The following is a 21,560-nucleotide window of genomic DNA, read 5'->3' as shown; positions in this document are numbered from 1 at the left end:
GTGTTGCGCGCACTCAGTCCACCACTTACCGGTAACGCGCACGCTCGCGCGCGAACTCATGCGCACCGAACTTTTAATCGAATCTTAATAACAATTAAGTTTAGCAGTTATCGGTGATTTGAGATGGCCAAGTGCCTTGTGTTTGTGATCGGTGAGTATTGTTTTGAATTTTTGAGTGACCTAGAAAATATTATAGGTATTTTAATTTAAGTAGGGAACAAATAAAATTATTTGATTGATTATTTTTTGATTTGTTATTTCTCAAGTAGTCACACTACTATATATAAATTATAAATTGAAATAGATATCATACACGAAAGAAAAAACGACAAAACCCACTGGTGGCCGAGCCGGGAATCGAACCCGGGTCTTCAGCTTACGCGGCTAACGTCATTACCACTAAACCACCCGCCCGGTCGGCGTGTATGATATCTATTTCAATTTATATTTTTATTTACTTTAGAGTGTTTTTATAATTTGTTATTATTATTTATTTCATTGTGAGGTAACCGAAATCCCAACAAGGCCTAGTTGCCCTTCGGGTTGGAAGGTCAGAAGGCAGTCGCTTTCGTAAAACTAGTGCCTGCGCCAAATCTTGGGATTAGTTGTCAAAGCGGATCCCAGGCTCCCGTGAGCCGTGGCAAATGCCGGGATAACGCAATTAATGATGACTATAATTTATTTCATGAGTAACGATTACGAGACCTTACCGAAGAAATAAGATTTTGATTAGAAAAGATTAAAATCTACATTTTCTACTATTTAGGAAATATAGTCTTAAAATCATATATTAGGTAACGTATTAAATTAGATGTTCATTTATGAACATTTTGGGTCATAACCTGTTAAGATTTACAACTAGGGAACAAATCAAACTATTTTATTGATTATTTTTGATTTGTTCTTTTTTCAAGTATTCACACTACTATAATTATAAATATAAATTGAAATAGATATCATACACGAAAGAACGAAAGAAGAAGAGGTTTTTTCTTTCGTGTATGATATCTATTTCAGAAGATTTTTTATTTTATTTTATTCATTATTTTATTTAAATAATTATTTAGACATGATTACGCTGTTTTGCGTAATGATTCAAACTTACCTACAATAAACTAAAACGAAACGACGTAGTAGGTAGTAGTAGTACAAGTGCGAAAAAAAGGAAGTTCGTATTTCCTTTTCGAACGTGTATCATACGACGTTTTTCAGTACAGATGACCCTCCGAAGTTTCGACCTGACATACAATGAAACCACTTCTCGCACTAGTGCGTAAAAAACACCATCTGTATTGAAATAATTATTTTCGTTAATACCACGTACGTAAACAAATTGTGAATTTATAAAAAGTTTGTTTATGCATCTAAAAATGAAAGTGTACCTACAGCGTGAACAATCGGGACAAGGATCAGGTAGAATATTTTAAATCTACTCGTATTGTACTTAGAAATACTATCAGTAACATATATCCTTCCTACTAATTTAAAATAACAACAAACATATGTAAGAAAATAAATAATATTATCGGGTATTTAGGATTCTCAAATGTCGGCAACGCATAAGTGACTCCTCCGATGTTGTTTATGTCCATCAGGCGGCTCTCTGCTGCCTAAATAATATTTTTTTAAAAACCTAACGTATTAATTTTAACTTTGACATATATAAAAATTACATATTAAATATTTATGACATGTATCAGACAATTCGCCATTTCTACATATTTTATTGTACATATATATAAAGTTAAATAAATAAATAAAATATTGTTCGCCAAATACCACCTGATCGTGACGCAATTCATACCATAAAAATCGATTCTTCTCACTTTCGTTCAATAAATTATTAGTATTGATAGACGTCATCGTCATTCGATTTCACCCTGTATACACGTTTGACGGCTACTGTAGTAAAAACCACACACGCACATGTCATAACGGTGATAACTCGCGATTAGAGATGCTGAGAATAGCCGTCAACTATTTGGTATTTAGCCTATTCGGCCACTTTGTCGAATATTGAATATTGTGTATTCGGTTGAATATTGCATACTATTCGATAGTATACCTAATATCTGTTACACCTAAAAAAGGAAAAATAATACAACTCAAATTATCGAATTTTACTATTTCAAACGCATTCTTTAAATAAGAATTGTCTTGTTTGAGCAATACAAAACAGATCTGATATCCAATCCGGCCGGATCCGGCCGGATTTTACCCCCAATCCGGCGGATCCGGCCGGATCCGGCCGGATTGGCCTTGAGGATTAAAAGTGCCCAAATAGTAAATTTTTTTGCATGTTTCAGCAGAATATGAGAAGTATGATGGTATTTTGCTTAACGATTAATAAACCAACAGTTGCAAGCTTAGAAATCAACATTTTTACCAGGTAACAAGTAAATTTTACTATAATAATCAGCCGCAAATCAAATTCGTTTGTTCTTTTTAAACTTTCATAGGATAACAAAATTATTTGTGTATTGTTTTACAATAATACCTATAGAGCTTTTAGATACGATTAAGAACGGACATTATAATATTAATTAAACTAAATGCATCATGAGATCGGTGCTTAAAAAAAGATATGTATTGTGTCATTTTACAATTAACTTTACGCACATGCAAAGTAGAACAAAAAATAGTACCTATACCTATTACAATCATATATATTAAGCATAAATATTAAAAGTCTGCGTTAAGTTTTTCTCAATATGTATAAAAATATCCAGTCTCGGATTAACAAAACCACAGTAGTAGATTGAAGTCAGAAACAGTAATTGACATTAGTATTATTTGCTATTGCTGAATCCACAATCTTACTGGATATCTTTTAAAAATGTTCATCTTTAAGCTTTGAATTGTTGTTTTATTTCTTATATTCTCAATATGCCCTCATATTTCTCATGTTATGCTGAAAACATGTTGTTGTTCTTGGAGTCCTATGTCACCACAGAGGTGCAAAGGGCCTTCACGAGCTCACACCACGCCTTACGATCTTCAGCTACCCTCATGGCCTCGCTCCAGCTTGACCCGGTCGCTCGTAGTTCATCCTCGACGGACCGCTTCCATGAGTTTACAGGGTGCCCGGAGCCACGGCTTGCATTTTGCGATTTCCAGCCAAGCAATGGTTGCGTTATTTCGTTAGAGGGCACTCTTTGAATTGTGTGGTTTGAATGGGTGACATAGGTGCTAGAAGTGGTATGTACTTTATAGTAAAAACAACTAAGTAATAGTAAATTTGTAACTCGTGTTGATTTGAAACACTCATTTCGGTATTTTTTTAATTTTATTGCCAGTCGTTTTGAACATCTTTATTACTTGTCTGTACTACTTCATCCTGGGGCTCCATTTAGTTGACTTGACTCATCATCCTCCTTTCATTGTCCCGGCATTTGCCGCGGTTCATTGAGAGCCTGGGGTCCGCTTTGACAACTAATCCCAAGATTTGGCATAGGCACTATTAGTTTTGCGAAAGCGACTGCCATCTGACCTTCCAACCCGAAGGGTAACAGGGCCTTATTGGAATTAGCCCGGTTTCCTCACGATGTTTTCATTCACCGAAAAGCGACGTGCGAATATCAAATGACAATTTGCACATAAGTTTCGATAAACTCATTGGTACGAGCCGGGGTTCGAACCCGCGACCTCCGAATCGTAAGTCGCACGCTCTTAACGCTAGGCCACCAGCGCTTTTTAGTTGACAACATTCACTAATTCTGAGCAACAAAAATGTAATCTTGCCAAGCGCTGTGCTTACTCGTCGAACAGATTTAATTAGGCACCGTTTTTATTTCCAATAGCTGTCCAGTGTTCATAGCAAACATCATGCCGAATATTCGGTATTCGGCCAAAAGCACTATTGGTGCATCTCTACTCGCTATGTTCTAAATAGCTCCTTAGTATGCGCGACGACAAGACGAATGTTTTTGTCACCTAATTCGACGGCGGTCATGTACCGTCGACAAAATACCTGCTTGTGTTATAAATATGAAAGTAAACGTGTTTGTCTGTTGCCTCTTTAGTTTAAGGCGAAAGTAAAGGATCCGCGAGAAATCGCCTTTTAAAATATAGTCCTTATTTTCCTCTTTGAATATTAAAATATTGATATTTTTATCAACTTGTTGGATATCAGTCACATATCAATCACAGTTACGATTAGTATATTTATTTACACCACACCAACTGTTAAAGGCTTACTTTGCTATACATCAAGTTAAAATTTGTATGAAATTACTTTGCACTCTTGTGGATAAAATGCAATTTTGCTATCTGTTTTCGAATAGAAAAGTAAGCCTTTAACAGTTGGTGTGGTGAAAATACATTTATTTTATGATTATCATCATTATCATCTCAAGAATAGTATTATTCCTACCTACTCTTCCACCTAAGGTCTATTCACACTAATAGTACTTAATAGCTTAGTTGTCCAAGTAATTAATTAGTGATGATACAGCCCATCACAGGGGCATTATCCGTAATTCGATTTCGAATCTATACTAGTAATGTAATGAACAGACCTCGTAACTTTTCTAGCAATATTGTTGCAGAATTGTCACGTTAAAGGAATAATATACAGAAATAAAAAAGACCGTTCTAACTTTGCATAGTGATCGTATTTCTGTTTCGTCGGAATTATCTATACATCGATTATAAATTTAAATAGATATCATACACGAAAGAAAAAAACGAAAGGCCACCAGTGGGTCCTGTCGTTTTTTCTTTCGTGTATGATATCTATTTAAATTTATAATTTATATATAGTAGTGCGACTACTTGAAAAAAGAACAAATCGAAAAATATTCAATAAAATAATTTGATTTGTTCCCTAGTTGTATCTATACACGGTTAAATAAAAAGGAACGTTCAAATTTTGCACAGTGACTTTTGAGGTCATAATGAACAACTTTTATTATGGGACCAATGCTGAAAGCGCGAAAAAAAATTGGCTGTTTCATAGAAATGACAGTCGAAATGTATGAAATAGCCAATTTTTTTGCATTGCTCCCATAATAAAAGTTGTTCATTATGACCTCAAAAGTCACTATGCAAAGTATACGTCCGAAGCCAACTGAAACTAGGTACATAAATTAAGTGGGAATAATAACACTAAAATGAGCCTAAATTGATCATCTAGGAAACACATGTACATTTGAATTCCTTTATTTCTACAATGCTGCACCGAAATTGCTGAACAAGTTATGATGTCTGGTAATGAGTAGGTATAATGTTCGTGATCTGAATATCTATTGTATGTATTATAATTAATTACCGGGCCATTTAAGGGAGAAAATAGAAAATATCTGCGTCAAGACTGTAGCAGTAAAGTGGCAGCATCATAGTTGCCATCCGATGAAAATGCCGCAAAGTTTCTATATCGATGCTATTACGGTGCTCACATCTAATCACATCTCATGTTTCACTAAATTAACAAAAACAATTTCTAACACCTACTAATCCTTACCGGATGATACAAAAAATATTTGTTGAAATTTAAACTTTATAGTTCTCAACAGAGTTCAGAATCATATCGACCATAAATGGTTTCGTATGTAGTAAAGGGCTAACACGGAACAAATGTTACCAAGATGGTATGCAAATGCAAATAAAACAGTTTACACGTGGTTTGAAACACTCGTAACGCTCAAGATTCCACCACCATTCATTCATCAACAACCTTTTGGAATCTTTCGCTAATATTAGCACGTGCGGTTACACAAAAACTACGCAACAAATAACTATTAAATAGTCGTAAATCGATAATAAGCAGTCATTGATTTGTATAAATAAATAAGTACAAATCGATTTTTTTCACCTCATTACTTGCTGTGGTTACAGGCCATAATAGCATATTACGATACACGTGCGATAAATAAGAAATTCGAAACGAGTGGCGGTAAATTAAAAAAAAACGAACGTAGTGTTCACTTATTCGCACATGTATCGTACAACGTTTTACAGTATATAAATGGCCATTTCAATTTTTGACATAGTTACGTAATGAGCTAATTACCTAACAAGTGCGGTAATATAGTGCCATATGTACCTACTGTAAATCGGATATTCATATTCATGTCTTTACCAAAATGCCAACAAACTGTTAATGTATGTTATGTATGTAATGTATTAGAACACATTTTCTCACATGAGACATACTTCAAAAAAAAAGTAAATAACTATAACCTAACCACAAAATTAAAATTTTGAAAAAACTCGCGGTCGGGGGTTTTTTCAAAATTTTAATTAGTGACACATAGTGGACCGATTTTCATAAAACATGGCTAAGAACACTACCGACTAACTCAGCTTTCAAACTAAAAAAAAAACTAAATCGAAATCGGTTCATCCGTTCGGGAGCTATGATGCCACAGACAGACACACACACACAGACAGACAGACAAACAGACAGACAGACACACAGACAGACACGTCAAACTTATAATACCCCGTCGTTTTTGCGTCGGGGGTTAGTAATAAAGTGACTTCAAGTTTAAAAAATAATTAGGAAAAATAATTAATTTTCTAATTTGCTGATTTGGTTTATTAGCGAAACATGGACTTTTAATAATCGGAATAATATCATAATGATATCTAAAAGACTGAAGTGAACTTTAAATATAAGCGAATAAGGTTCTCTCTGCAAAGTTTTAGATGTGGAATATAAAACCTTTGATTACTGTTGAAGTTGGAATGCGTAAAGAGCGATAGCATTTTCTTGGTAATTAAATTGAAAAGCTATTAATGAATGCATAGAGTAATTAGAGGATTAAATGTGACTATACATAATTAGGAAAATACCTTCTTACAATTTTTATAGCTCTCAAGTTACCTGTCTTTGACAGGAAATTATTGTTATGTTATCATACTATAAACTGTACTTTTAAATATTTAAAACTACGTAAAAAATAATGTGTCGGTTAACCAATCAAACCACCCTACTCATAGTGTTGTGTTACTGCCGGTGAGTAAGGCTGCCAGAGCTCAACGAGGTTGCGGCAACTTACGGAAATAATTTGTTCCGTCTATTGTCCTTTGAGTCGTCGGCAACCCGAACCCTCCTTAGAACTTGTACACTCCTTTTTGCTGTGTACTTAACACAGCAAAAGGGAATGTACAAGTTTCTAATGGGGTGGCAACGCGCATGTGAAACTCTTTGAGTTGCAGGTGTCCATAGGTTACGGTGACCACTTTCCATCAGGCGGACCGTATACTTGTTTGCCACCGACGTAGTATAAAAATACCCCAAAATACAGACTATAAGCTCTGTCAGCAAACTACCTGTACATTACCTGCATTCGTCACGGCTAGTCAGAGATTGGGGTCCGCTTTTATGACTTATCCCAAGATTTGGCGTAAGTAGTCACTATAGTTTTATGAAAGCAACTGCCATCTGACCATGCGATCGAAAGAACTAGGCATTATTGGGATTAGTCCGGTATTCTCAATGTCTCACGATGTTTTCCTTCACCGAAAAGCGACTGGCAAATATCAAATGAAATTTTGCACATAAATTCCGAAAAACTCATTGGTACAGTCAACCAATTGGAACCCTAGGCCACTCTACAACCATGTCAAAATGACAAACAGTAAGAGATTTCTTACAATCTGATTTATAACGTCACTATGCCATAGTTCTACAGTGGCCTAGGGTTCCAATTGGTTGACTGTACGATCCGGGGTTCCAACCCGAAGAAACTAATCTTTCTTGATTCTCTAAAAGTAGGCAGTAGGTTAGGTACCCCTGTAAAAGAGTACACCGATTATCCTAAACCGCAGTTTAGGAATGTAACTGAAAGTAACGCAAGCATACCTCCTAGAGACCCAGGCCAAATACCCCCCTCTTAAGTAAATGTATTTAACGTACACCTGCATATTAAAATTAAAATTAAAAACAACCAAAAGTAGTACGCGCACACACACACACACACACACACACAGCGCAGAATCACGTTTTTTTATAAATATTGTTCTCGCCTTACATATACCTCTGTAGTGATCACTCTCTCAAGTCTCAGGGACCAGTTTGAAAACCAGCGCCAGGCTACCAGGTAGCCTAGCACATGCTGAAACTGGAACCCATTTGCCATTGCTCGCTCAGGTTTTTATTTAATTTTACTTTTAGTTTTTAGTATTATTTTATGTTATAGTTGCCTGCAATTTATTTTAAATAATAGTATTGTAGTAGTTATTAATATTGTATTCTATACTGTTTTTGGCAAATAAAACGATCCTTATTCTTATTCTTATTCTTATTCTTAAAGTAGTAGTAGTGCTGAGTGTAGTTTTGCCTTACTGACTGGCAAAAAAGTGTATTGTTATCAACAAGGATTATTTATATATAGGATTTACAATTTTTTACCTCCATTTTTTAGCGCCATCTATTAAATACTGTCACAATCTCACAATTACACTGATGATGCCTACAAATATTTTTTTTTCACAATGTGTATTGTATTGACGTGATATCATGATATTAAAATAAAGCAACATGTCATTTGTTCTTATAATAATAGTTATTTGTTATACAAGGGGTCAAAGTTGTATTTTAACGCCGAGTGTGGAATTGAAAAACGAGCAAGTAAAAGGATTCTATAGTTGAACCACGAGCGAAGCGAGTGGTTCGAGAATAGAATCCTGAACTTGCGAGTTTTTTAACACACGAGAAGTAAAATACATTTGCACCCGAGTGTAACACAAAACTTTTCCCCTCACTATAGCGAGGAAACTACAACGCAAAAAATGCGTTTATCACTGCTTCCAGTAGTTCCACAGGTGGTAAATCATCTTCATTACTAAATTCACCTACTTTTGTCAATTTTAAAGCAGTTAATTTGACTTTATTCAAGGTCAAATTACTTTACCCACTAGTGGATAAATGCGTTTTTACCCGCTGGTATTAAAGGACAAAACACGTGTTTCCGAGCTAGTGAGGGGAAAAAAATAAAAACATGCCAAAATATTTGGGCAAAATATGATTTTGGTCACTTCCAGGCTGCGAACCAGCGCCATCTAGTTTTAAGCCTAAAAGGTTCCTACATTTCAGGGTACGCTGTTTTGTATGGGTTTTGTCTGTCCCGTGGTATTTATGGTCCTTGGTTATCAAAAACAATGTCAATGTCACGGTTTTCTGTCCTAGGACTATAATGTACGAGTAATGGCGTTAATGTCACCTATTTCCGCTCTCATTATTTGCGTAAAAGGTACTTACCTATGTAATTTTGCAACAAACACGACTGGAAAAATCGAAGTAAAGGAAACGAGACTGAGAGTTGTAAGTACCTAACGAGACAAAATTTCAAATTCATAATAAACATTCGAAAATAAAGAATAAAAATCCTTGCTGGTACTTTCTTGAAGATCATTAATTAATTTGGTTGTGTTATTTGATAGATATAATTTAGGTACACCAGCGAGTCATCCCGGATTTGCCTGGGCAATAAAGCATAACAATGGGTACCTACATGGTAACTTATCCTTAATATTGGGTTGGTAAGAAAGTAATGAGCGATCGATTGAATTCCACATAAATTTTTTGAGAGAGTTCTAGAATCTTCTATGGTCGAAAGTATATAAAGGGCGAGTCGCACAGTTTCTCGTCAGTCATTCACTAGCTGTCGCCGAGCTAATATAAGGAAGAAAATGGGCGAATTAAAAGTGCATGTAAGGCATTGCTTACAATATGAATTTCAGTCTGGCCATTCAGCCGCCGACGCAGTGCGTAATATATGTCAGCGTGTTGCTCCTGAAGTTGTGTCTGAGGCCACGGCGAAACGATGGTTCCAGCGGTTTCGTAGTGGCGACTTTTCATTATCAGATCAACCTAAGTCTGGTCGACCGGTGAAGATTGATGTAGCCAAATTAAAAACCTTAATTGAAGGAGATCCGAGGCTAACGAGTCGTACTCTTGCTACCGAGTTAGGCTGCTCTCATGTCACCATAGAAACACATTTCACGAGTTGGGAAAAAACTACAAATACAGTGTTTGGATACCGCACGAACTTGATAGAGATCAACTAAACCGCCGTGCCGATATCTGCATACAACTTCTGTCTTTTCGCCGCACATTCAACTGGTTGGACCGTCTTATCACTGGCGATGAAAAATGGGTCTTATATATAAATCACACACGCAAACGTCAGTGGCTAGCTCCAAACGAAAAAGGAATAGAGGCACCAAAAACCGAGCCTCACCCGAAAAAAGTTATGCTGTCCGTTTAGTGGGATATTCATGGTATTATTCACTGGGAACTCCTACCAAGTGGAATGACTGTTACCGCATCAGTATACTGTAATCAGCTTGAAAATTTAAACCAAAAAATCTGTCAGAATCGTCCACAGCATGCTAAAGTTTTTTTCTTACACGACAATGCTCGCCCACACATTGCAAAAGTGACTCGGCTAAAGCTATTGGAGCTAGGTTGGAAAGTGATAACTCATCCACCGTACTCTCCAGACTTGGCACCTACGGATTACGCATTGTTCAGATCGCTAAGCAATGCCTTGAATGAAAAAAAAATCGATGATCAAGCCCATCTACGACAGTACATAGCTGAGTTTTTTGAATCTAAACCTAAGAACTTCTTCGCCGATGCTATTCATTCTTTACCAGAACGATGGAGACAAGTAGTAGATAACGAAGGCCGTTATATTTTTGATAAATGATTAAAATAATAAATGAAATACAATATTGGTTATGATTCGCTCATTACTTTCTTACCAACCCAATAGATATGGATATAACAGACACTAATGTAGATACATGGCATTGACAATTTAAAATCAAGAAATTAAAAAAAACATAAACAATGAAAGAGTTACATTATAACAATACATGCAAACGTAAGACGCTACAGGAACAGGAGCGAAAATGCTATAATGGGAAGGAGCCCTCCTTTCATTTTGGGAATTTTAGTTAAATATACATTTACCAGTATATGATGTGTATTAAACATCCTTAATATTTCTTATAAACAAATTAAAAACTTAAACATTCCTCAAAAATCAAACTCTTATCTTATGTTAAAAATGTTTACTTAAAAATCCGTTCAGTATTTTATGAGTTTCTTGCGAAAATACAGACATACAGAGGCCAAGTATATTTTATAATGATGTGCTGATTGAGCACACTTAGAAGACTTCTCTAGTGATTGATACAGGCATAATTAAATAATCTGCGATTCATCTGCGATGGACCGATCAAAGGCAGTTACATCAATCATGGAATTGCCCAAGAAGCCGCATTCGGGCCTGAAGGCAGTTCTGTAAAGAACTTGGGCAGCACAATATGAGAGGCGCAGTAGGGATATTCAAAGATAATAGTTATAATGATCAATTAGAAAATATAGGTATAATATTTACCATAGTAAACTCGCTGTTAGCCAGCCACTCACAACTGGTTGATCATGCCACTCCGCTTGTCACTCCAGAAGTGTGTCCCCATCTCAAGGGGCAGAGTGCGTCCACAGTGCGCCGGCGCGGCCTTCTTGGGCTTCGTGTTCAATTCGCTCCAAGTCTTCCCAATAGCCTTACTGCGTTTTCACATTATCCGATCTGATATCGGATATAGGACTAATATCCCATATATTTCAGCAGCCATGTTTGATTTTTGCCTTTGAAATCCTTTCTACAAGCCAAGTTTGCTTTGGACGGCAACTTTTTCTCTATTCTTGAGGGTTCCAGTCTAAGGCTCGCCTCGGAAAATGTATGGCCAGGATCAGGGTCCCTTCGGAGTGTGTGTCCAATATTCTATTTCTGCTTATTGATCTGTAATATTTACTATATTAGCATTAAGTACTGAACTGATTGAATTTTCATTTTTTTCACCCGCAAACAAAGAGCCAGCTGGCTGCTGCTGCAGCAAATTGTTGAAGGCCGTTCTCTCGATTCACTCACGAATACGAAATATCATGCGGGAGGCGATTGGTCATGAAACCTGTTCGTGGTTCATGGTTTATACCGATCCATATCGTACGAGTATTAAAGTCGTGATTTTTTAGGAAGTAATTGACTCAACATACTCCCCGGTAAAGTGTGATTTATCGAGCTCACACTGTATAGGTAAGGTAAGCTGTTAGCGTTTCCTGTACTTTCACCTGCAGTGTGCGCCAATGGTCACGTGCAAGCATTATTAAGGTTTGCTCTCTTTGACGCATAACCGCTGTAGTACTACATGTTGAATGTATACGTAAACCCACACCTGTAAATTCCAAAAGGTAGTCCAAAAGGTGGTCTAAAAGGTGTAGCAGAGCACATGAAACCACCCTAGTAGTAGTGCCACTCTTAGCATTTAAAGGGTTGGAAGAAATGACATTGGGTTGGACTCATGTATTCCTAAAATTAAAATTATTGAACACGACAGCGTACTGAACTACTGACAGATGTTGGACTGATGACAGTAAAACTCGATTAAAAAGAAATTGTAAATAATACTGATTTTACTGAACAAAATAAATATCTTAGGTATAAAAACGTGATATGGCTGCAGCTGTCAGATTATTTTGCTTCCAATTACAAAATTATGTAAATAAGCAGTCGTTCGTGGATTTTTGTGATGATCAATCAGTACGTATTATAAGTAAATAAATATTATTTTCACCACACCAACTGATAAAGGCTCTCTTCGCTATTCGAAAACAGATATCGAAATTGCATTTTATCCACAAGAGTACAAAGTAATTTCATACACATTTTAACTTGGTGTCTTGCTGGCTGGTAGATGTTATCTATTAGTAAAGTCTGCCACCTTTTACTATCCATTTCAGTAACTTAATATTAAATAATCGTAAAGACGGACCATTTTGCTGGTGCAATTTATGCATATTTTGTTGGTGTACGTAGGTACCTACATGTTCGCTCGGCATTTAAAATAAACTATCTTCTCTTTTGTAACATTTGCCCCATTCTAATGTTAGTGGTGAACACTCAATTACATCAAACCTGCACCCACTGCTTTATCCGCCCTACGGCAGGGTCGTTCAATTACACGAAGCCACGCAAACACCCTGAATGTCACCACAAATTAAAAACTCGTTCGACGCAAACAATCTGTCCCCGCCCGGCAGAAATATCTCGGGTAATGGAAGCCTCTTAAATGTAACTACCGTACTTCTTAGCTCGATCAAAAGGCCGCAGGTCGAATATTAAATGTTCGCTCGATGTAGCGATTGGTTTTATGTATCGACTAGCTTTTGCCCGCGGCTTCGCTCGCGTTAGAAAGGGACAAATAATAGCCTATGTCACTCTCCATCCTTTCAACTATCTCCACCTAAAAAATCACGTCAATTCGTCGCTCCGTTTTGCCGTGAAAGACGGACACACACTTTCCCATTTAAAATATTAGTATGGATATTAGGTTAACAACATTGATTCAGTTAATGTACCTACGTAATGCTGTGATTTCACTTACGCCGTGGCTTGCGTGGGCGACGGTCGCGCGATGGTCGCGCGACGGCGATGCGACGCATACGAAATCAAACCTTATCGATATGGAAGTATGAGACGCGACACGCAAGACACGGCGTTAGTGTTCTCCACATTTCTGAGCGAGCATTCGTTCCTTCGCGCGCAGATGAAAACCTTGACTACCTATATCGGTACATGAACGAACGAATTCTCGCTCAGAACAGAACACTACTTAAGTGAAAACGCAGCTTAACTAGCCTGAATAATAGGTGGTATGAGGCCAAAATTCTTTTGATATCGAGATTATTTTTATGACATAAAATAATATCAAAGATGTGCTGACTTTTCTCTACGGCGCAGACAATTGCAATCTTGGTAAAACAGATGGTTGTAATGAAATGAGATAAATAACTTAAACTAAACTTTAAATCTATTACATTGCGATTATGACAATTTGTAAACGATAACAAAACAAAAGAAACGATTTCTAAATATGTATATATACCTAATCAATTCGCAATATAAACAATCTATTTGAACATTATCTATATTTTTTTCTTCATCGTCAATAAATAACGGTTGATAGAATATATTCCCTATACACTTTTTCAAAACCTTAGATCAATAGTATGACCCGATTTTGAAAAAAATGAGGTTGAATATTTTGTTTTAATTTGCAGGTGTTCTCGGACTTGGTTGCCAGGTTGGCTATGGGCAACACAAATACGACAAGTAAGTTATAAACATGAGGTCTTACTCCGAAAATATAGAATAAAAACCTCGATATGTATCTCTTTATTACACTTTCCTTAAAAAATTCAAAAACTTCGACAACTTTTATTCTGAAATGCACGTAGGTATTATGGTTGAAAATACAATTAATACAAATTTTTCTAAGTAAAAATTATATTTATCCCAGACGATAACTTGATTAACGTGATAATTGGGCGTTTCTCAACAACTAGGTACGTATGTCACTGTTTAATTATGGGCATCTTCGCACGGGGAACGGTAAGGAGCGGTTGGTTTTATATTAATACTACCGTTTTCCCGCGGCTTCGCTCGCGTTAGAAAGAGACAAAAAGTAGTCTATGTCACTCTCCATCCCTTCAACTATCTCCACTTAAAAAATCACGACAATTCGTCGCTCCGTTTTGCCGTGAAAGGCGGACAAACAAACAGACACACACACACACTTTCCCATTTATAATAATGGTATGGATTGTAAAAAATTTGAAACGACATTCCCAAGAAACTTTTTCATTCTTTCTCAACGACATGTACAAATTGTAATCGAATTTTCCCCACAGTTTTATGCGCTTACCCATTCGCTTGCGTTTATGTAAGAATTTGTTTACACGCGTAGCGTTATTAGATTCGCCATTGTAAGTCGCAACAGTACTGATAAGGACAAACGTAGGTATTTATGCTTTACTACAGTAAATTAAAAACACATAAAAAGTTATACTTGAAGATACAGTCCCTAGTTCCTTTTTAACGGTAATTTATCGCCTGTGAAAGTTACGTTATTGAATAATTATTATTATCGCACGATTAAGGTTTTATTAAGAAATAAGATCAGATTTACAGAAAAGCAATTAAAGTTAATCTTAAATTAGAATATATCACAAACAATTAGGTCTCAAATTAAACATATAAATACGTCGTTTATATGTTTATTACGTCAATGTCTCACGGTAGTTTTGATATTAAAGTATGTTACAAATTGATGTCCAAGGTTCTTCCCTAGGGTCTTTATTAATTATTAATAATCATTTGGTACAATATGATTTTTCCCCTCACTAGCTCAGAAACACGTGTTTTGTCCTTTAATATCAGCGGGTAAAAACGCATTTTATCCACTAGTGGGTAAAGTAATTTGACCTTGAATAAAGTCAAATTAACTGCTTTAAAATTGATAGAAATAGGTGAATCTAGTAATAAAGATGATTTACCACCTGTGGAACTACTGGAAGCAGTGATAAACGCATTTTTTGCGTTGTAGTTTCCTCGCTATAGTGAGGGGAAAAGTTTTGTGTTACACTCGGGTGCAAATGTATTTTACTTCTCGTGTGTTAAAAAACTCGCAAGTTCAGGATTCTATTCTCGAACCACTCGCTTCGCTCGTGGTTCAACTATAGAATCCTTTCACTTGCTCGTTTTTCAATTCCACACTCGGCGTTAAAATACGACTTTGCCCCCTTGTATAACAAATAACTATTGTTCGCCTCTCTTTAACAGGCTTAATTCTTTAGGTTTAATAAGTATATCTCAATCTGTTTCAGCTACACACTTGTACGCTTAATACCAAACCATGACCAGCACCTACAGAAGTTGTCGGAATTATCCTTAAACGAAGCAGCCTCCCACGGAGAAGTGGAAATCTTGAAGAGAAGTTTCGGAGTCAATGACAGCACGGATGTTCTGGTGTCTCCGAGGAGTAAGCAGCTGGTTGAACAGTTCGCAGTGAAAAATGGAATGCCTATAGTGACGAAACGTGATTATGGCAGGTTAGTATATCCTCCTAGGCACAGTATAATAAAGAGTACTATCGTACAGTATGGCCACTACCGTTCCCCGCTGAAAGTCCCGCCCACCCCCTCTCGGTTACTTCACAGTTACCGCCTGTCAAAAACGCGAACAGTCGACCTGTCATATCTCACTCATACAAGCATGGGAGCGTTCACCTACACGCGCTTAGAATGCGTGTTAGGAACGCGCCTCTTTCATATATTTGATCGCCAGTGTCCGACATGTGTCCTAGGTATTCAATATTTTGGACACAATGTATTTCGCTATCACTTTCTAGTGTGCGTACTTTTGCCACTCATAAACTGAAACCAAAACCCGAGTTTGGAAAAATCAGCCAATCAGTCTTGTTGCAACGGAATAGGCAATAAATAAATACCTTTACAAACATGCTACCATCGTAGTTTGCTTGAAAAAAGTCTACTTGTACGAATTTAAAGCCTGACCAATTATGGTCACGCGATAAATGATAAAACATCTGGCCGTCCCTATCGCACTTACTAATAGTGCGATAGGGACGGCCTGATATTTTATCGTCTATCGCGCGACCATGCTACCCGTGCAGAAATATAATTATGACTATTGTTATTGGCGCTGTTATTCTGATGTATGGAGTGACAGTTCAGTATTAAAAAAAACAAAATAGTGCTAATGAAATTCCGCGACATAGTGCGTAGTCATATATTTATGGTCAGGATATACAAATTAAATTGTTCATACTACTTATTATAAAATCCATAAATTGTTAAATGCCTGAAATAAATAATATTTTATTAATAAATACACATTATTTTTCTTAGATCATTTGAAGCACCACAACGCGAGTCAAGAAGACGATTCCAAGAAGGCTTTAGTGTGTATGGATATAATAGTTTTGATTCCGTAAGTAAATTATATCTTTGCATGTCAGTCACTATTTCTAAAACAGTAGGTATGTTGGCGACCGGGTGGTCTAGTGGTATAGATGTTAGCCGCGTATGCTGAAGACCCGCGTTCGATCACCGGCTCGGCGATTGGTGGACTTGGTCGCTTTTGTTTCGTATATTTTTAATTCATGTACATTTATTTATTAATCAAGACAAAAATAAAAAAACCGGCCAAGAGCGTGTCGGGCCACGCTCAGTGTAGGGTTCCGTAGTTTTCCGTATTTTTCTCAAAAACTACTGAACCTCAAATTCAAAACAATTTTCCTAGAAAGTCTTTATAAAGTTCTACTTTTGTGATTTTTTCATATTTTTTAAACATATGGTTCAAAAGTTAAATCTCTTTAAACGGCCTCTACGTTGTGGTTCTATATTCCTCCCATGCCTTGATGACAATGACCGGGCTCGAAAGACCTGTGAGTTTAGAATTTCATTAAGTTGCCTTGTTACAAGGGGCATGCGTCTACGTGTTGGTTTCGGCTCCGCACACGCCTTCTAAATGCCCTAACCCTTAAAAAATAAATGATAATATGTATGTAACTACTTACTTGAATCTTAAATTACAATATTTACTTAATACCTTTTTCAGATCAACAAATACCTAGACGAGGTGGCACTCCGAAAGCCGGACTTAGTGAGACTCCAGCCCCTAGGCTACAGTTACCAGCGACGCGCCATGCGTCTTGCCAAGATCTCTAAAGACCCCAGCGCTGGAAACCCCATCATTTTCATTGATGCAGGTAGACGCTCTTAAATTTTATTTGGCACACTGGTACTGGCTTCATCTTTGACTAAAATTGTCAAGTGATGTCTTGTACACAGTTGTACAGTCGCCATCTGTTATATCAGAGCTCGCAGAGTGCTCACAAATATCGGAACTTGCCTCTATTTCTATTACCAAAGCGTTAATATTTGTGAACACTGTCTGCTCCGATATATCAAATGGTGACTTTACCATTTACCAGGGTACACAGATTCATACCATGTAATCCAAGCTTGGACACAAAAGTGCGCGGATCTGTGTGCGTAGACGAATGCACAAACGCTCACGAAACGCTCACGATAATATCTCTTTCGTAGCTATCTATCTCTATTGCTCTTGCGTATTGATGCGACAGAGCCAGAATACATTTTTGCGGCATCTGGGGTGAGTGAAAACAAGTGACGATGCGACTCATGCGACGAAGCATGGTTGATAAGGGGGGCGTCTTCGGCGTTCGTTCGAGATTTTGAATTTAGAACGAGAATGACAAATTGTTGTCAGTTGGAGTCTTGAGTCTAAAAGACACCTTCAGTGGTTGGGTTGGGTTAGAAAAGATTGAAAGATGGTAGGCGTCAATTGATTCACGACTTATCACTAATTACACTTACCATATCCTTTAATTCATACTACTACAAAGTGTTTTATACTAATTATTAATATCTTTAGGTATCCACGCTCGCGAATGGGTGGCGCCTGCCATGGCCACGTACATCATCCACCGCCTGGTGACCGATGGGCGAGGCCACGAGCTGGACGGAGTGGACTGGTACATCCTGCCCGTCGTCAACCCTGACGGGTACGAGTACACGCGCAGCTCCCGATCTGTAAGTACTGCTCTAATCCATTGCACACATTGATCAGTGATCGTGCTACCGCATATAATTTGAGAACTGATAGTAGGAAGACTGAAGGAGTTCTAACCATCGCTTCTTCTGTTATAGCAACGCTTATGGAGAAAAACTAGATCAAAGACCTCCCATAACTGCTACGGAGTGGATGGCAACAGGAACTATGGCTTCAAGTGGGGTGTCAGTGGCGTGTCCAGCGACCCTTGCGACAGGGAAACCTACGCCGGCCCCAAACCCTTCTCTGAACCAGAAACGCAGATGGTCCGCAATGTCATGATGGAAAATCGCGAACGGATTAAACTATACGTGTCACTGCATGCTTATGGACAGTACTTGGTGTATCCTTGGGGGTATACTGGCGGCAGTTTACCAAAGACATGGCAGAAGTTGGACAGCCTCGCGCGGAAGGTATCCAAGGCCGTGCAAAGAGCTGGTGGGCAACCGTTTAAAGTCCTGAGCGCCGGGGAGTGGTACCCCGCGGCAGGAGGCAGCGATGACTACGCGTTCGGGGCTATAGGGATTCCCTACTCGTACACAATGGAGCTGACCGACGGCTACGAGTTCATATATCCTGAGAATAATCTGGCAAAAATTTTGCCGCAGCTGTACGAAGGTTTTAGGATATTTGCTGAGCAAATAAAAGATGAATTTGGTCGTAGTTAAAATTATATTTTATTTTATGTATACTTACCTAAGGAAGTTCTCAAATATTATTTATGTTTACTAAAATCGATATGAGTTACTTATCTGGAACTCTTAAGTCAAGGATAGATCTATTTTATACGCATACCTTAGTTCCGAAAGTTCTTTCCAATTCCCTGTTATATAATGCTGGGATGAGAAAATAAACTTAGTCGCAATAGGCATGGAACTGCCTGGTAATAAGTGTCTAATGCCTTAAGATGAGGGTAGAAACAACAAACCAATTCTTAAACGAAAAAGTTCGACTTTGAAGTCTGCAACCTTCCTTTTTTGTATGTATTTCTTGAGACAAGCTTTAATTATATAAATGTTCTGAGCTAGCCATCAAACGTTACGAGACGTCCTATTTTAGAGGCTGCAATTGCAACATTGTATTAGATTAATAAATGCAAATCTACGATTGTCTATGTCAGCAATTTCCGTTTAGTTTGTACATTTGGATCACGTCTCCGATTTGGATAAAAATTGTTAGGCTGATAGAGTCCATGATGCTGAGAGATCCACTAGGTTTCCCAAAATGTCCTAGGTTGATTGTATGAAACTTTCCTTTTTTTACCGAAAATGTATAGAAATCTGGTAATTGCACATGTATTGACTATTGATATTTGAAATCAACATGTGCAACAAAATAAAAGCTTGCAAGAAATATTGAATAATAAACAATACTTGATACTATTTCCAGCGTCCTTATTTATACCTGAATTTCCTATAAGTGATGACTGCATGATTAGCGTAGTTAAGATTGTATCCCTTTACACCCGAGCTGCTACGATCGTGAGGTTGTTAGCGGGTTGTTAACATACATTATTAATTATCAATTTTAACATATGTCACAGGCTAACAAGCGAGACCATTTGGATAAACTATGAGTATAAATTTGTTTTCCCTTGTGTCATTTAGAAACGTCTGCGAGCGATCTTACATATTTTTAAATTAAGGTAATGGCGCCTATTAACGTGGTACTTAGGCAGATTTCAAAAGATACCAAAAAATTAAGGGTATCAAAGCTCATTAACGACCACAAATATTTTTTTTATGGAAGAGTATTTATTGAACTATTAGTTTTGAAGAGTTTTAGGATCATTTTAGTTTATTATATGTCATAAAATGATTATTGAAGCCAACATACCTAAATTTTCTATTACCGTGGTAATGAACAGGTTGCAGTTCTATTAACGCGAATTGAGATTTCATTACCGAGGGTATGAATGACAGTGTTTTTCTGCCATCGGTAAATAGAAACCCATCTCAAAATTCGGAGCTTAATACCGACGGTTGAATATACAAATTATGACAAATACATATACCTATACTATCCTCCTTTATGAATACCCACAGAAGACTCAGTTTCACCTAAGAAATCTGTACTTACGGTACACTAAATGTCATATTTTGATACAAGACTAATATGTCGCTCGGTAATAGATACTTCTATAGGAACCCATTACCGACCCAAACAAATATTGCATGGATCGGTAATAGATTCTTATATATTCTATTACCGAGGGTTATCTGATCGTACCATCGGTAATAGGCATAAATTGGAGTATTATAAAATCTAATTCCGACCCATAAAAACAAAGTCATACAGATGTATTTTCATTACAAATCAAAATAAAATATTGCAACCTTATATTAAAACCAAGTTTACATAACTGGTAAGTAAGCATCAGACTTTATGTCAATGTTTAAAAAAATTGACAAATTAACGGTTTTCATAGAAACTACGAAATCAGTCATGAAGTTTTTGCTAAAAATTAAGGTTTTGTTGAATAATTTTCATACCGCGTAAATAGTTCTTTGATAGCGTGAATAGATCAAGATTGAAACAACTGTAAGACATTATATAACTGATCACATATACTTAAAATAAAGCAAAAAGAACTAATATCACTACTTTAACTATTACCGTGGTATACCACAGTAATAGAATCTACTCACGAAATGGCGCCTTTCACCGCTGTCTCTTAATTTCCACTTTAAACACATTTCCAGGCTAAACAATACGTAAAAAGTACTCAGAAGTCATGTAGAAAACTATAAACAATAATTTGAAATGCATAACTTTCACCTGTTTGCCATAATTATTACGTAAGCTACTAAATGAGATTGGAGTTCACTTATGTTTAGCGTCACACGTTAGTATGACACAACCTCTTCTCGCGGCCCCGTGGCAAAAACTGTCAAATAGCGAGCGTCTTCTTTCATTCACACTCTCTATCGCCTATATGTGCGTTAGTCAACTAAACAGGCTTCCTTTGTGTGAGTAACTTTTTTTAAGAAATTGGTCGGTTTGCCTATAAAATGCGTATTTGCAAATGCGGCGGTAATGGACGTCGATTTCGATACCCGCGTTGATAGCCGCCGTTACCTTAAAGGAAAAATTGACACTTCCGGC

At 37.1% G+C, this 21,560-nt stretch overlaps 1 protein-coding gene across 1 annotated transcript; it reads left to right on the top strand.

Annotated features, from left to right (window-relative positions):
- LOC125234554 (carboxypeptidase B-like) lies at nt 1-19,837 on the top strand. The gene is made up of 7 exons (XM_048140838.1): nt 1-151; nt 14,078-14,129; nt 15,683-15,907; nt 16,727-16,808; nt 17,439-17,589; nt 18,279-18,436; nt 18,554-19,837. The coding sequence occupies exons 1-7, from the start codon at nt 124-126 to the stop codon at nt 19,121-19,123; spliced, it is 1,266 nt and encodes a 421-aa protein (XP_047996795.1). The 5' UTR covers nt 1-123; the 3' UTR covers nt 19,124-19,837.
- Nucleotides 19,838-21,560: the final 1,723 nt, after the last annotated feature.

The sequence above is a fragment of the Leguminivora glycinivorella genome, chromosome 16 (genome assembly GCF_023078275.1).
Source record: "Leguminivora glycinivorella isolate SPB_JAAS2020 chromosome 16, LegGlyc_1.1, whole genome shotgun sequence".
Lineage (NCBI taxonomy): Eukaryota > Metazoa > Arthropoda > Insecta > Lepidoptera > Tortricidae > Leguminivora > Leguminivora glycinivorella.
This window is presented reverse-complemented; position numbering and strand designations above follow the sequence as displayed.